At 46.1% G+C, this 14874-nt stretch overlaps 2 protein-coding genes across 2 annotated transcripts; one reads left to right on the forward strand and one right to left on the reverse strand.

Moving 5' to 3' along the window:
• Positions 1–6338: 6338 nt before the first annotated feature.
• Positions 6339–10624, reverse strand: LOC121530950 (UPF0561 protein C2orf68 homolog). The gene is made up of 4 exons (XM_041836347.2): positions 10283–10624; positions 8867–8982; positions 8617–8762; positions 6339–7426 (listed from the first exon to the last, which is right to left on the reverse strand). Exons 1-4 carry the CDS (start codon positions 10390–10392, stop codon positions 7304–7306), a joined length of 495 nt encoding a protein of 164 aa, XP_041692281.1. The 5' UTR covers positions 10393–10624; the 3' UTR covers positions 6339–7303.
• A 118-nt stretch (positions 10625–10742) lies between these two features.
• On the forward strand, positions 10743–14829 carry usp39 (ubiquitin specific peptidase 39). The gene is made up of 13 exons (XM_041836346.2): positions 10743–10909; positions 11253–11325; positions 11426–11520; positions 11622–11758; positions 11989–12141; positions 12261–12486; positions 12635–12709; positions 12876–12943; positions 13078–13266; positions 13782–13924; positions 14039–14174; positions 14318–14404; positions 14537–14829. The coding sequence occupies exons 1-13, from the start codon at positions 10858–10860 to the stop codon at positions 14588–14590; spliced, it is 1488 nt and encodes a 495-aa protein (XP_041692280.1). The 5' UTR covers positions 10743–10857; the 3' UTR covers positions 14591–14829.
• The last annotated feature ends 45 nt before the right edge of the window (positions 14830–14874 follow it).

Below are 14874 nucleotides of genomic sequence, written 5' to 3' on the forward strand. Positions count from 1 at the left end.
AAGGCGCAGCGTGATAAGCGTACATTATTTTAATGAGTACACACGAACAAAACAATAAACGATACGTGAAGTCCTAGGGTTTAAACACAAACCTTACGGATCAAGATCCCACAATTAACTGTGCCAAACAGGCTGCCTAAGTATGGTTCCCAATCAGAGACAACGAGCAACAGCTGCCTCTGATCGGGAACCACCCTGGCCAACATAGAACTAAACGATCTAGAATAAACACATAGAAACTATAACATAGAAACTAACACCCTGGCTCAACATTAAAGAGTCCCCAGAGCCAGGGCGTGACACCTATAAGCATTAGATGGCAATGTGGACCGGTTGGTAACCCAAAACACATTGGAAGGGTGTTAGGTTAATGGAGGAGTGGCGGAGAGAGTTCTGAGCGTATTCTGCCCATGGCAGGAACACCGACCACTCCCCCGGCCGGTCCTGACAGTAGGTCCGCAGGAACCTACCCACATCTTGATTCACCCTTTCCACCTGGCCATTACTCTCGGGGTGAAATCCAGAGGTCAGGCTGACCGAGACCCCCAGACGTTCCATGAACGCCTTCCAGACTCTAGACGTGAACTGGGGACCTCGGTCGGACACTATATCCTCTGGTACCCCGTAGTGCCGGAAGACGTGAGTAAACAGAGCCTCCGCAGTTTGTAAGGCCGTGGGGAGACCGGGCAGAGGAAGGAGGCGGCAGGACTTCGAAAAGCAATACACAATGACCAGGATAGTGGCGTTACCTTGGGAGAGGGGAAGATCAGTAAGAAAATCAATACTAAGGTGAGACCATGGTCGTTGTGGAACTGGTAAAGGTTGTAGCTTACCCGCTGGGAGGTGCCTAGGTGCCTTACTCTGGGCGCACACTGAGCAGGGGAAGCATACACCCTCACGTCCTTAGCCAAGTTAGGCCACCAGTACTTCTCGGTCAGGCAGCGCATTGTACGACCGATACCTGGATGACCAGAGGATGGTGTCGTGTGTGCCCCCCTCCTGATGAGGTGGTAATTTAGTCGCTTGCGTCTTGGAAAACACGAGCGCCAGATCATAGTATTTGGGGGGAATGCGCACGGTGGGGGTACCGTCTGGACTTTCCACCGTGGTTGCACCAACGGAAACAGCTAGACACCTACCCTGACACTCTCGCGACCACCCCGTGAGAACCCTCTGCGGCCATGAAAAGGTGGGGTTGTGTAGTGCTAACCAGGAAAGATCCAACACAACAGGGAAATCAGGAGACTGAATAATAAAAAAGGTGACTTGCTCTCTATTGGTCTCTTGCGTAACCATTGTGACTGGTGCTGTAACCTCCCTAATGAACCCTGACCCTAATGGTCAACTGTCAAGTGCTTTAATGGGCAGTGGAATGGATAGGGGAACCAATGTAATAACTAGACTATGAGCTAACGACCTGTCCATAAAGTTCCCAGCTGTGCCTGAATTGACCAGCGCCTTACACTGGGGAACTACCGTGTAATCAGGGAAGTGGACGTGTATGGTAAAGTGCGCAGCAGAGGGCTCTGAACGAATGTGGGTTTGCGCTACCTGGGGTGCCGCCTCCAGACCCAGAAGAACCCTGACGACAGCGTGCAGCAGAATGTCCTCTCTTGCCACAAGAGTGACACTGGAGATGTCGTCCTCCCGGATCGCTGCACCACCCAGCACCATCGGAACGGAATCCGGGTTGAAGGGGTGTGAAATGGGCAGGCCACTTCCAGGATGTCCTCTTGAAGCTAGCAGGTTGTCCAACCGGATGGCCATGTCCACTAGCTGGTCGAAAGTCAACGTGGTGTCCCGTCAGGCTAGCTCCCTTTGGACGTCCTCTCGCAGGCTGCACTGGAAGTGGTCGATGAGGTCCCGCTCGTTCCACCCGGACCCAGCCGCTAGAGTTCGAAACTCCAGGGCAAAGTCCTGCGCGGCCCTCGTCCCCTGCCTCAGGTGGACTAGCGAACGCCCCATAGTTGTCCATCGCATCTCCTCCTTCACTCCAGACCACGTTGGCCCACCAGGGCTTTCCCCGAGAGGCAGGAGACGAGGGCGGACACCTTCTCCCGCTCCTATGGAGCCGGGCTGCAGGAGGAATCCCTGGCAATGGGCCCCTGTCCTGTCGTACTCCCTCGGTCGTGATAGGTGAATCCCTCTGGGCACTGGGGTGTGGGTGGCTGGATCCGGTCGCTCAACTGGTCCCGAAGGGTCGGGTCCTCTCCTCTCCAGGCGTTGGACGACCTGGAGAACCCGATCCATCGCTTCTCCCTAGCTGGCTAGCATGTTGGAGTGCTCCCAGACCCGCTCCACAACTCCAGGCATGTTCTCCGCTCCTGCTGACTCCATGAACGGGTGTGTGATTCTGTGGTGAGTGATTTAGAAGGAGTCAGGCGCAGGAGGGTAAATAACAGAATAAATGGGTTATTCCGTAACACAGCGCTACAGAGCAATGCGTAAAACACTCCAGTGCGGAAATACAGCGCACTGGAAAACAACAAGGCACACGGGTGAATATCCCGGCAATACAAAATACAATATAGCTCCACCGAGCAAAGGTAACCTCCACAATAAACAATCACACACAAAGACAAGGGGCCAGAGGGAACACTTATACAGGTACTGATGAGGGGATATGAACCAGGTGTGTGTAATAAACAAGACAAAACAAATGGAATGATGAGATGAGGAGTGCAGTGGCTAGAAGGCCGGTGACGACGAATGCCGAAGCCTGCCCAAACAAGGAGAGGAGGCAGCTTCGGAGGAAGTCGTGACTCCTACTCAGTATTGAAGGCTTGGTTTGACAATCTCTGAATGTCATTGAGGTCTTTGGTGTTTTGTAACAGATAACTCTTTCCATTAATCGAATTGCCATTGCACAGTTTGGATGCTGGAATTACATTGTGTGTACAAAACATTAAGAACACCTGCTCTTTCCATGACAGACTGACAAAGTCCAGGTGAAAACTATGATCCCTTATTAAATCCACTTCAATCAGTGTAGATGAAGGGGAGGAGACAGGTTAAAGAAGGATTTTTAAGCCTTGAGACAATTGAGAAAAGGATTGTGTATGTGTGCCATTCAGAGGGTGAATGAGCAAGACAAAAGATTGAAGTGCCTTTGAACGGGGTATCGTAGTAGGTGCTAGGCGCACCGGTTTGTGTCAAGAACTGCAACCCTGCTGGGTTTTTCATGCTCAACAGTTTCAAATCAAATCAAATGTTATTTGTCACATGCGCCGAATACCTTACCGTGAAATGCTAACTTACAAGCCCTTAACCAACAATGCAGTTTTAATAAAAAATAAAGAGTTAAGAAAAGATTTACTAAATAAACGAAAGTAATAAAAAAGTAACACAATAAAATAACAATAACGAGGCTATATACAGGGGGTACTGGTACCGAGTCAATGTGCGGGGGTACAGTTTAGTCAGGGTAATTGAGGTAGTATATACATGTAGGTAGGGGTAAAGTGACTATGCAAAGATAATAAACAGTGAGTAGCAGCAGCGTAGCCATTTGATTAACTGTTCAGCAGTCTTATGGCTTGGGGTAGAAGCTGTTAAGGAGCCTTTTGGACCTAGACTTGGCGCTCCGGTACCACTTGCCGTGGGGTAGCAGAGAGAACAGTCTATGACTAGGGTTGCTGGAGTCTTTGACCATTTTTAGGGCCTTCCTCTGACACTGCCTGGTATAGAGGTCCTGGATGGCAGGGAACTTCGCCCCAGTGATGTACTGGGCCGTACGCACTACCCTCTGTAGTGCCTTGCGGTCGGATGCCGCAAGTTTGTTGGTGATGTGGACACCAAGGAACTTGAAGCACTCAACCTGCTCCACTACAGCCCCATCGATGTGAATGGGGGTGTGCTCGGCCCTCTCTTTCCTGTAGTCCACAATCAGCTCCTTTTTCTTGATCACGTTGAGGGAGAGGTTGTTGTCCTGGCACCACACTGCCAGGTCTCTGACCTCCTCTCTCATTGTTGTCAGTGATCAGGCCTACCACACCTTTGGGTCGTCAACAAACTTAATGATGGTGTTGGAGTTGTGCTTGGACACGCAGTCGTGGGTGAACAGGGACTAAGCACGCACCCATGAGAGGCCCCCATGTTGAGGATCAGCGTGGCAGTTATGTTGTTGCCTACCCTTACCGCCCCCTTACCTGGGGGCGGCCTCGGTCAGGGACTGGTTGAAAATGTCAGTGAAGACACTTGCCAGTTAGTCAGCGCATGCTCTGAGTACACGTCCTGGTAACCCGTCTGGTCCTGCTGCCTTCTGAATTTTGACCTGTTTATAGGTCTTACTCACATCGGCTACGGAGAGCGTGATCACACATTCGTCCGGAACAGCTGGTGCTCTCATGCATGCTTCAGTGTTGCTTGCCTTGCATATAAGTCATTTAGCTTGTCTGGTAGGCTCATGTCACTGAGCAGCTTGCGGCATGGCTTCTCTTTGTATTCCGTAATAGTTTGCAAGCCTTGCCACATCAGACGAGCGTCAGTGCTGGTGTAGTAGGTTTCAATCTTAGTCCTGTATTGACGCTTTGCCTGTTTGATGGTTTGTCGGAGGGCATAGCGGGATTTCTTGTAAGCGTCCGGGTTAGTGTCCCGCTCCTTGATGGCGGCAGCTCTACCCTTTAGCTCAGTGCGGATGTTGCCTGTAATCCATGGCTTCTGGTTGGGGTATGTATGTATGGTCACTGTGGGGATGACGTCATCGATGCGCTTATTGATGAAGCTGGTGACTGATGTGGTATACTGCTCAATGCCATTGGATAAGTCCCGGAACATATTCCAGTCTTTGCAAGCAAAATAGTATTGTAGCTTAGCATCTGCCTCATCTGACCACTTCGGTATTGAGCGAGTCACTGGTACTTCCTGCTTTAGATTTTGCATGTAAGCAGGAATCAGGAGGATATAATTATGGTCAGATTTGCCAAATGGAGAGCAAGGGAGAGGTTTGTACAAGTCTCTGTGTGTGGAGTAAAGGTGGTCTAGAGTTTTTTCCCCTCTGGTTGCACATGTGACATGCTGGTAGAAATGAGGTAAAACGGCCTTATACAGCTCCTTGAGTGCGGTCTTAGTGCCAGCATCGATTTGTGGTGATGAATAGACAGCTACGAAAAATATAGAGGAAAACGTTCTTGGTAAATAGTGTGGTCTACAGCTTATCATGATGTACTCCACCTCAGGCGAGCAAAACCTCTAGACTTCTTTAATATTAGATTTCGCGCACCAGCTGTTATTGACAAATATACACAGACCACCACTCCTCGTCTTACCGGAGGTAGCTGTTCGGTCTTGCCGATGCACGGAAAACCCAGCCATGTCGTCGTTCAGCCACGACTCGGTGAAACATAAGATATTACAGTTCCAATCCCCCTCGTTTTTTCTCTAGGTGTGATTGTTGAGTCCCATGGAAACAAGTAATACCACAGCTTTAGGAAAAACCTTTGTTTAGTTATAGGTCTAATATCTAACAAAGTTTCCACACCTTGCATTAGTGTACTAGTGTCAGTAGGCCCCTGGTATGGATGGAGGTTTGTGTGCCACAACTCTAGCCATGTGACTCGTGAGGGCTGCAGGATCCTATCACTCTGGTTCAATGGCTGACTCTAGTTACACAAGGTCGACGACCTAACCATGCAACAGTACATTTTCCCAAAATGAGTAACAAATAAAGGGTTCCAAAATAAGTCACTTTGTTACTATAAAAAAGTTATTTGATGGGTCTGAAAGTGTTTGAGGGCATTAAACCCGAATGAATGTATAAACCTCGACGAAACATGTTCACTCCTGTCATTGCTGAAAGAGAAACCGTAACAGTAAAAATATGAGAATGGTGTAAGCGCATCAAGAAGTAGAATGGAAAATACACGTTGGTAACGGGCTCCGTGGATCAATTTTGTTATATTTACCCTCAAGCTGGACCGTGTCAGCGCCTTGTCTAAGTAGTAATGGTATATGCTGCCCCCTAGTGACAAATAATAACATTACATTGCTCCTAGAGAGAACAGTTATTTTCACATTATGTAGGGCTGTGCTTTCTGTTCACTCCATAACATACACAAGAGCAGGACTTTCCATCCAACCCCAGTTGCAATTTACCTGATTCAGTTTATCAGTTGGAGTGAAAACCTACAGGTTGGTAGCTCTCCAGGAACAGGGTTGGAGAGCCCTGTGCTAGAGTCTAATCTGGCCATGTCATTTAAGATTGCATGAAGCGCAGCATCTGGAATTTCAACCATGACAATGACCTTCTCCCCCACCCTAATGGTACTCCCATCACCATGCATCACCCAGGCCGTAAATTAAAACATTGACCTGGAACTGAGTAAGAGAAGGAGAGCATACAATCTCGGCCACCTTTAACAAAACTGTGTACACTAATCTGCATACAGTATACAACCAACCACCTTTTGGGAATAAATAGCCAATAAACACCTTTGGAAAATATATATATGTAATATACAGTATGTAATACTGAAACTATAAGGACCTCTCCAGAAATGTACATTATCAAAAATAAAAGTATCTCAGAAAATATAGGCCAATCGAAAATAAATTAGAATAGAGAGAAGTTAAAGACCACGGCACATTTGTAACACAAACACAAAAAACTGTTACGACCAAAATATTTGCTCTCCAGCCTAATGGTCAAAGTAGATTGATCACGAAACAACCATACTACTTCAGTCACAGTGACCTCATATGTAACCCTGCAGAGCAAATAAAATGGTCACTTTTTCATGAAAACAAAACGCATAACTGCAACGTCATCCCATTAACAGCACTTTGCCAAAAATTATTTTTAAACCACATCTATATAAACAAAAAGTACATTTTGTTAAAACAGAATACACAGCACACTTTCTATGGGGCTGAGGATGTCACCGTGTGGTGTAAAAGGAACATTCACGGGGGGTTACAGTTTTTGGGGCCTGGTGTGGCTCAGAGAGGGGTCCAGGTTGTTATCAGCTCGGTCCTTTGGAGCAGGTTGACAGCCAATGGTCAGAGCAGGTTGACAGCCAATGCCAGCCCAATACAGGAGCTATGAGGACGGCTCCATTTCTACCCTTCTGTAAATCAATCTATTCCCCATGGTTGTACACTAGCACATATGGGACGGCTTGGCTGTGTGAAGTCACTCAGATCCTGGCTTACAGTCCCTCTGTCCCTCAGGATGAGGGTCCACAGTAGTCCTCTGCTACTAGCATTCTTTACATACAGGGAGAGGGTTGGTTGGATGGTAAACAGAGGCTTCTGGGTCCTCCTCAACCCTCTCATCACCACTATCTGTTAACTCCAGTCTCTTCCTTCAGCGTTTGTTCCGCCGTTTATCCATTTCCTTTCGAACCCGGGCCTGCAATGCCACCCTCATGGTGGAGTCCAGAACATTCTCCTCCGCTACGCGCTCCACCACCCTCTCTGGCTTATCCTCCTAAGAGACAGATGGAGCACAGGGGTCATGACGAGGACACATTGTACTGCATGCAACAGGATGAGGACCACCATAAGAATATTTAAGTAATAATGCCCGAGAAGCCGGTGTTTGGAGGATATATTGGCACGGATGTTGTTAGGCCCGAGACGAAGTCAAGGGCCGGAAACCGTGCCAATATATTCTCCAAACACCGGCTTCGAGGGCATTATCACTTTTATACATCGGGTTACCAACATATTCAAATAATGATTTACATATTTTCATTAAAAACATTCTTTTTATTAAATGTATTAATCCTATTTCATCCTTCCACAAGATATAGTCCGACACAAATCTAGGGTTGCTACCCAAGCCGGCTGGTCGTTCTATCGGTTCAGTTGCCCGAGACGAGACGCGACCCAGTCATTCAGTCTTTTTGTTCTGTATCTGTGGACGTGACACAGTCGTTCATTCTAAATGTAGCCATACTTATCCCTTGCTTGCTAGCTAGCCAACTACGGCTAACTTAGTCACGTTCTCTGGAGTGATTAATCACGCTTCACCATCTTGCAGTCCGACGGACTAATCTGGGTTTGGCAGATGCCAGGCGAACGCTACCTGCCCGAATGTATAGTGCCAACTGTAAAGTTTGGTGGAGGAGGAATAATGGTCTGGGGCTGTTTTTCATGGTTCGGGTCAGGCCCCTTAGTTCCAGTTAAGGGAAATCTTAACGCTACAGCATACAATGAAATTCTAGACGATTCTGTGCTTCCAACTTTGTGGCAACAGTTTGGGGAAGGCCCTTTCCTGTTACAGCATGACAATGCCGCCGTGCACAAAGCGAGGTCCATACAGAAATGGTTTGTCAAGATCGGTGTGAAAGAACTTGACTGGCCTGCACAGAGCCCTGACCTCAACACCTTTGGGATGAATTGGAACGCTGACTGTGAGACAGGCCTAATCGCCCAACATCAGTGCCTGACCTCACTAATGCTCTTGTGGCTGAATGGAAGTTAGTCCCCGCAGCAATGTTCCAACATCTAGTGGAAAGCCTTCCCAGAAGAAGGCTGTTATAGCAGCAAAGGGGGGACCAACTCCATATCAATGCCCATGATTTTGTAATGAGATGTTTGATGAGCAGGTGTCCACATACTGTTGGCCATGTAGTGTATGTATGTGACCAATAAACTTTGATTTGACAGACAGACCTTGAGTACGATGTAGGAGGTGACACGGCCAGAGTCAGCCTGGTAGTCCAGCCAGAAGAGCTCAGTTCCATGGGTCTCTGGCTCTGTACTGGACCCACTCTCATTCCACTCCTCAGTCTCTGCACCCACTCCTGGCTCAGATCCATCTGGAGAGGCATATACATACATGCATACATTCATAAATCACCACTTACCAGAGCCTTCCATCAAGTTAACAGAAGAGTTCATACTAGCAGCAGTGTTTTCTTACTTCCACGTCGAGGATGGTACACTTGGATGTCTGGACGTCGGGGGTGTCGGGGGGTAGTGGTTTGCCTGGGCCTCTGATGCTCATTGGCCTGCTTCACCTGCTTATCATAGTCATCTCTGCAAGACATCAAAGTAACAAGTCAGTGTAAAGGATCCATCAAAACATGTAGAGAGCATCACCGCTTGGTACGGCAACTGCTTGGCATCCAACCGCAAGGCACTACATACAGAGAGAGGGTAGTGCGTACGGCCCAGTACATCACTGGGGCCGAGCTCCCTGCCATCCAGGACTTCTATACCTGGTGGTCTCTGAGGAAGATCCTCTGTAGCTCAGCTGGTAGAGCACGGCGCTTGTAACGCCAAGGTAGTGGGTTCGATCCCCGGGACCACCCATACACCAAAAAAAATGTATGCACGCATGACTGTAAGTCGCTTTGGATAAAAGCATCTGCTAAATGGCATATTATTTATTATAAAAATTGTCAAAGACTCCAGCCACCCAAGTCAAAGACAAACAATACGCACATAATCTAAAAAGTTAAAATAAAGAAATGTATATCAGAATGAGCAATATCATTTATATATTACGGACTCTGACATTGCTCATTCTGATATTTCAATTTTGGGATTATGTGCTTATTGTTTGTATTGCTAGGTATCCTTACTGCACTGTTGGAACTACAAACACAAGCATTTCGCAGCACCTGCAAATCTGTGTACGTGACAAATATCTCCCGAGTGGCGCAGTGGTCTAAGGCTAGCTGTGCCACTAGAGATCCTGGTTCGAATCCAGGCTCTGTCGTAGCAGGCCGCGACCGGGAGACCCATGGGGCGGCGCACAATTGGCTCAGGGTAGGGGAGGGAATGGCCGGCAGGGATGTAGCTCAGTTGGTAGAGCATGGCGTTTGCAACGCCAGGGTTGTGGGTTTGATTCCCACGGGGGGCCAGTATGAAAAAAATTAATGTATGCACTAACTGTAAGTCGCTCTGGATAAGAGCATCTGCTAAATGACTAAACTGTAAATACATTTTGATTTATAATGGCACAGATACAAAGATGAGTCCTCTATCTATATGGCCTGTTGTTCACACGCGTATCTGCCCTCTAATTGGCTAGAATGGTCCCACCTGATCTCGCCTGCCTTCCATCTTTGAGGACATGCATTTCCATTGTTAGAGCGGTCACATGTATATATTATCAAGATAATAAACAGTCTTTGGTTATAGTTAGGGAGGGGAAGATCTCTGTTAGACGTTGTGCGCATGCCCAGAAGTGGTTGGCGTACTAGCGATGAATTTCAACGTTATGTAGAAAACACTCGAAATTGAACAACTGCACGCTCTCAGAATTGATTACATTGATAAACTATATACCCCACGTGTTAGCTCAGATTAACATGAACGTTTAGTGATTCACCTGGCGATCTGGTTCCTTCGAATGTGGTGTAAGAAACCGTGGCTCATGTCCAAACGACCCGTACGTTTATATTTGAGCTCTTGTTCTTCATCATCCCGCAAAATCTCCATCGTGATAGATGATTGACAATTGATTTAGTATTTCTTTATATGCACAACACCACAACAAGCGGCATCGTAACGTTAATCAAGCTTTTAAAGTGGGCTGCTGTCCAACTACAATTGCACACGGAGTTACGAGCCTTTCCATAGTCAATTTTTCTGGATAAAGTTTCTACTCCGCAAATGATCATTTTCTCACATTTTCAATCCTCGTTAATTGTTATTTAAATTGTATAATAACCTATGTTTGAAAGCTGCGTTGCTTTAGAGGCCCACATTACTAAATCTCAACCGTTCAGTTTTCACCAGAGTAAACGTCAAAACTCGGGGTACACTCTGGTTGGCCATTCTGATATTGTAGCCTGGAGTTTGCGGTGTTTTGGCAAGCACGCTAGTTAGCTAAATAAATTCACCAGTGGCTTTAGCTAGTTAACTATTTTCTCTGTTTTTCCATACATAACAAAGATTAGCGCTATGGTATCTGTAAAACGGGAGCGAGAAATTGACTTGGAAGACGATGATGAAGGTAGCTAGCCAACATATTTGAAAACGTGTATAAGCGAACTCTTGCTAGCTAACTAGCTAGATAGTAACAAGCTAACGTTGGCGTTTATTTCTAAACGTGTAGCATAAAACACATTGTTGGTAGCTAGCTCTAGCTTGCTGACTATTTTTAGCTAGCTAAGATCCCATACAAGCATCAAACGTGTTTTTCCTAGCTAAGCTACGTTATTGTTAGCCAGAGCAGATGTTTCTTGTAAAAAATAACGATCTGGTGTTAGCTACCTAGCTAGATACGATTGTTGTCATTGTTTGTTAACATTTAGCTACAGTTAATTATTTGTTGAAATGTTATTTGTCTTATACAGTACCTGTGAAAATTGGCCGTTCATCCGAGGACGGCAGAAGTCGCCATTGTCCCTACCTCGACACAATCAATAGGTAACGTCAACTGGCCTTAACATGGAAGATGCACAAGATAAGGCATTTCTCGGATGTATACTCTGTGTAAATCACCTCTAACACACACATTTGTCTTCAGGAGTGTACTGGACTTCGATTTTGAGAAGCTATGCTCCATCTCCCTCTCCCACATCAACGTATATGCCTGTCTAATCTGTGGGAAATACTTCCAAGGTAAATTATCCAATACTTCAGATTAAAATTGTTCCCTCCCTACCTAAGAAGTGTTCAGAAATTATTTGACCTAGGCCTAAACGAATGTGTGTGTCTTACAGGTAGAGGTCTGAAGTCCCATGCCTACACTCACAGTGTGCAGTTCACCCACCATGTGTTCCTCAATCTGCACACCCTCAAGTTCTACTGTCTGCCAGATAACTACGAGATCATTGACTCATCCTTGGAAGACATCACGGTGAGTCCAAGGAGATGGGTGTGCACACATTAACTGTAATAAGAAATTACATTTCAGAAGTGTCAGATGCATCAATTCAAACAGGCACTGATTGAATGGTGCTAAACCGATAGTTCTGAATTATAAAGTTTTTTAATTGTTACGGTTCAGCCATAGTTTATACAATAATCCAGTGGTATGTGTCTAAAGTTATATAGAGGTGGTAATGTATTTTTCTTCTTTGTGTTTAGTATGTATTGAAGCCCACATTCACCAGACAGCACATCTCTGGATTGGATAAGCAGGGCAAGCTGTATCGAGCCTATGATGGCACCACCTATCTGCCTGGCATCGTAGGGCTGAACAACATCAAGGCTAATGACTACGCTAATGTGGTGCTGCAGGTAAGACTGTTATCCACCACAGAGTATCCACTGGTGAATCTGACCTCTCACCATTCACATGCTGCTAAACCTTTACCTGTGTGATGATCATCCATGTTGATCTGTCTTTATCCTTCCAGGCCCTGTCCAATGTGCCCCCACTGCGGAACTACTTTTTGGAAGAGGATAATTACCGCGGCATCCGTAGGCCGCCGGGTGACATCATGTTCCTGCTGGTGCAGCGATTCGGTGAGCTGATGCGCAAGCTGTGGAACCCACGGAACTTCAAGGCCCATGTCTCGCCCCACGAGATGTTGCAGGCTGTAGTGCTGTGCAGCAAGAAGAACTTCCAGATCACCAAGCAAGGTAGGGTTTTATTATAACACATTCAGTGGGGCACAGAGCCTTGATTCTCAAGAAAAAATGTTTTTAGTACAGTCAAATGTATGTTTTGGTATGTGTTGCCCGTTATGTTGTGAATAAGCTATGCTGCTGAATGGTCTCTGTCCTGCAGGGGATGCTGTGGACTTCCTGTCATGGTTCATGAACGCTCTGCACGGCGCGCTGGGAGGAACCAAGAAGAAACCCTGTGAGTGGCAGTGGGAGGTGGAGGGAATGATGTTGGGAAGGAGGATAGGACTTAAACTGTTTTCATTGTCTTTGTCATTCAGTGTTTTCTGCCTTACTGTACAACCTGTGAGATTAACAAAGATATTTCCCTCTTCTTTCCCCTCTCTCTCCTATTGCCATTATAGCAAGCCTTACCAAAGTGTTCCAGGGTTCCATGCGTATCTTCTCCAAGAAGCTTCCTCACCCAGATTTGGTAAGTGGCTTATTGTCAGACTGCAGCATTATATCAAAGTTTAAATCCTTACTTGTGAATTCATGACTCTTCAATATTCATGCCATATTTCAACGGTTAAATTGTCCACGTTACATGCCTTTCTCTCTCTCCAGCCACCCGAGGAGAAGGAGGCTCTGCTTCTGAAGGAGGAGTACCAGGAGGAGATGTCTGACACCACCTTCCTCTTCCTGACCCTTGACCTCCCCACAGCCCCGCTGTACAAGGATGAGAAGGAGCAGCTCATCATCCCACAGGTCCCCCTCTTCAACATCCTGGCCAAGTTCAACGGCAACACAGAGAAGGTACTGCCATAAAATTCACACTTAAATTAGCTCAGGTGAACAGCACTCCTATCTCCAAGCCAACCATCTCTCCCACCAAGTGAGATGAAAACTAGTCTTGGAAGCCTAGGATTCTCACATTCTTTTTTCGAAAGCCTGGTGAAGTTCTCCTCAGGAAGATGATAAAAAGGGGTGGAATACGGTGGAGTCTAGATGTAAACTAGTGATGCGTTGCCACTCGTCAAGCCAATCAAATATTTAGCATGGGTGGATCTACAAACAGATGTTGTGTTTCTGAAAAGATTTCGGACTTGCAACAAGCTAACTAACGCTGCATAGGCTACTAAAACAAATGCGAGTTTAAAGCTAGCGCTCCCATTCAAACGCAAAATCTACCAAAAGCAGTCAACGAGACAAGATTTAGGATGGCCTGCAAGACTTCAGCTTTGGTTTGAAAGAGATTTTAAGTGCTTTATCACATCTTGATTTCCCTCACCTCTTCGACCTTTCCTCTGAACCCTCCTGTTTGCTTTTAGGAGTATAAAACATACAAAGAGAATTTCCTCAAGAGGTTCCAGTTGCTCAAGCTGCCCCCCTATCTCATCTTCTGCATCAAGAGGTTCACCAAGAACAACTTCTTTGTGGAGAAGAACCCCACCATCGTCAACTTCCCCATCACGTAAGTGACTGTTGCATACTTTCCCCATGTACTCAATGGTAATTTAGCATTGTGCTCAGGCTTATGATTCTGTGTGTGTTTTTGACTGTCCCCTTGCATTTGCTCCTTGATCAGGAACGTAGACCTTCGTGAGTACCTGACAGAGGAAGCACAGGTCACAGAGAAGAACACAACCTATGACCTGGTGGCCAACGTGGTACATGATGGGAAGCCCACTGAGGGGGCATACAGAATTCATGTCCTTCATCATGTAAGTGACAGCTGCATGTTTAGGACTTTTTCCTGGTGAAAATTGGTAAAGCTTAAGATGTGCAATATTTTATGATATTGTGAAAGAAATACTCATCCTGTTCAGTTATTGGTGCTAATGTGTGCCTATGTTTGTCGCTGAAGGGCACTGGGAAGTGGTACGAGCTCCAGGACCTGCAGGTGACAGATATCCTGCCCCAGATGATCACACTGTCAGAGGCCTACATTCAGGTAAGTTCTATTGTCACATTGACCACTGATTATACAAGATGCTTTTCTCTAATTTACAGGTTTATGTCTAGATAAGTTACTGACTCCCTGTAACTGTCAATTATATTGATGTGTGGGTTCTCTGTGTTCCAGATTTGGAAAAGAAGAGAGAGCGAAGATGACACAACTAACCACACGGGGGCGTGAATGAGGCATTTAATGAGCATTGATCATATTTAAAGATTGATTGCTGGCTAGTGGTCAGACAGTATCCAGTGGAATTGGATACTGTCCAAGATGACCTCAGGGTAAGCCCCCACCACATGAGGACCACAACATTTTATTTGAGGATTTTGGATATAGAGAAAACAATGATGTATACTATTTTTTGTTCTTCACTTCAATTTGTAACTGTAAATGGTGGAATAAACCAGCTTTGAAATGTCTGTTTTCAGTCGTTAATATTATTTGAGATTTTGCACGTTTTGAAA

The sequence above is a fragment of the Coregonus clupeaformis genome, chromosome 18 (genome assembly GCF_020615455.1).
Source record: "Coregonus clupeaformis isolate EN_2021a chromosome 18, ASM2061545v1, whole genome shotgun sequence".
Lineage (NCBI taxonomy): Eukaryota > Metazoa > Chordata > Actinopteri > Salmoniformes > Salmonidae > Coregonus > Coregonus clupeaformis.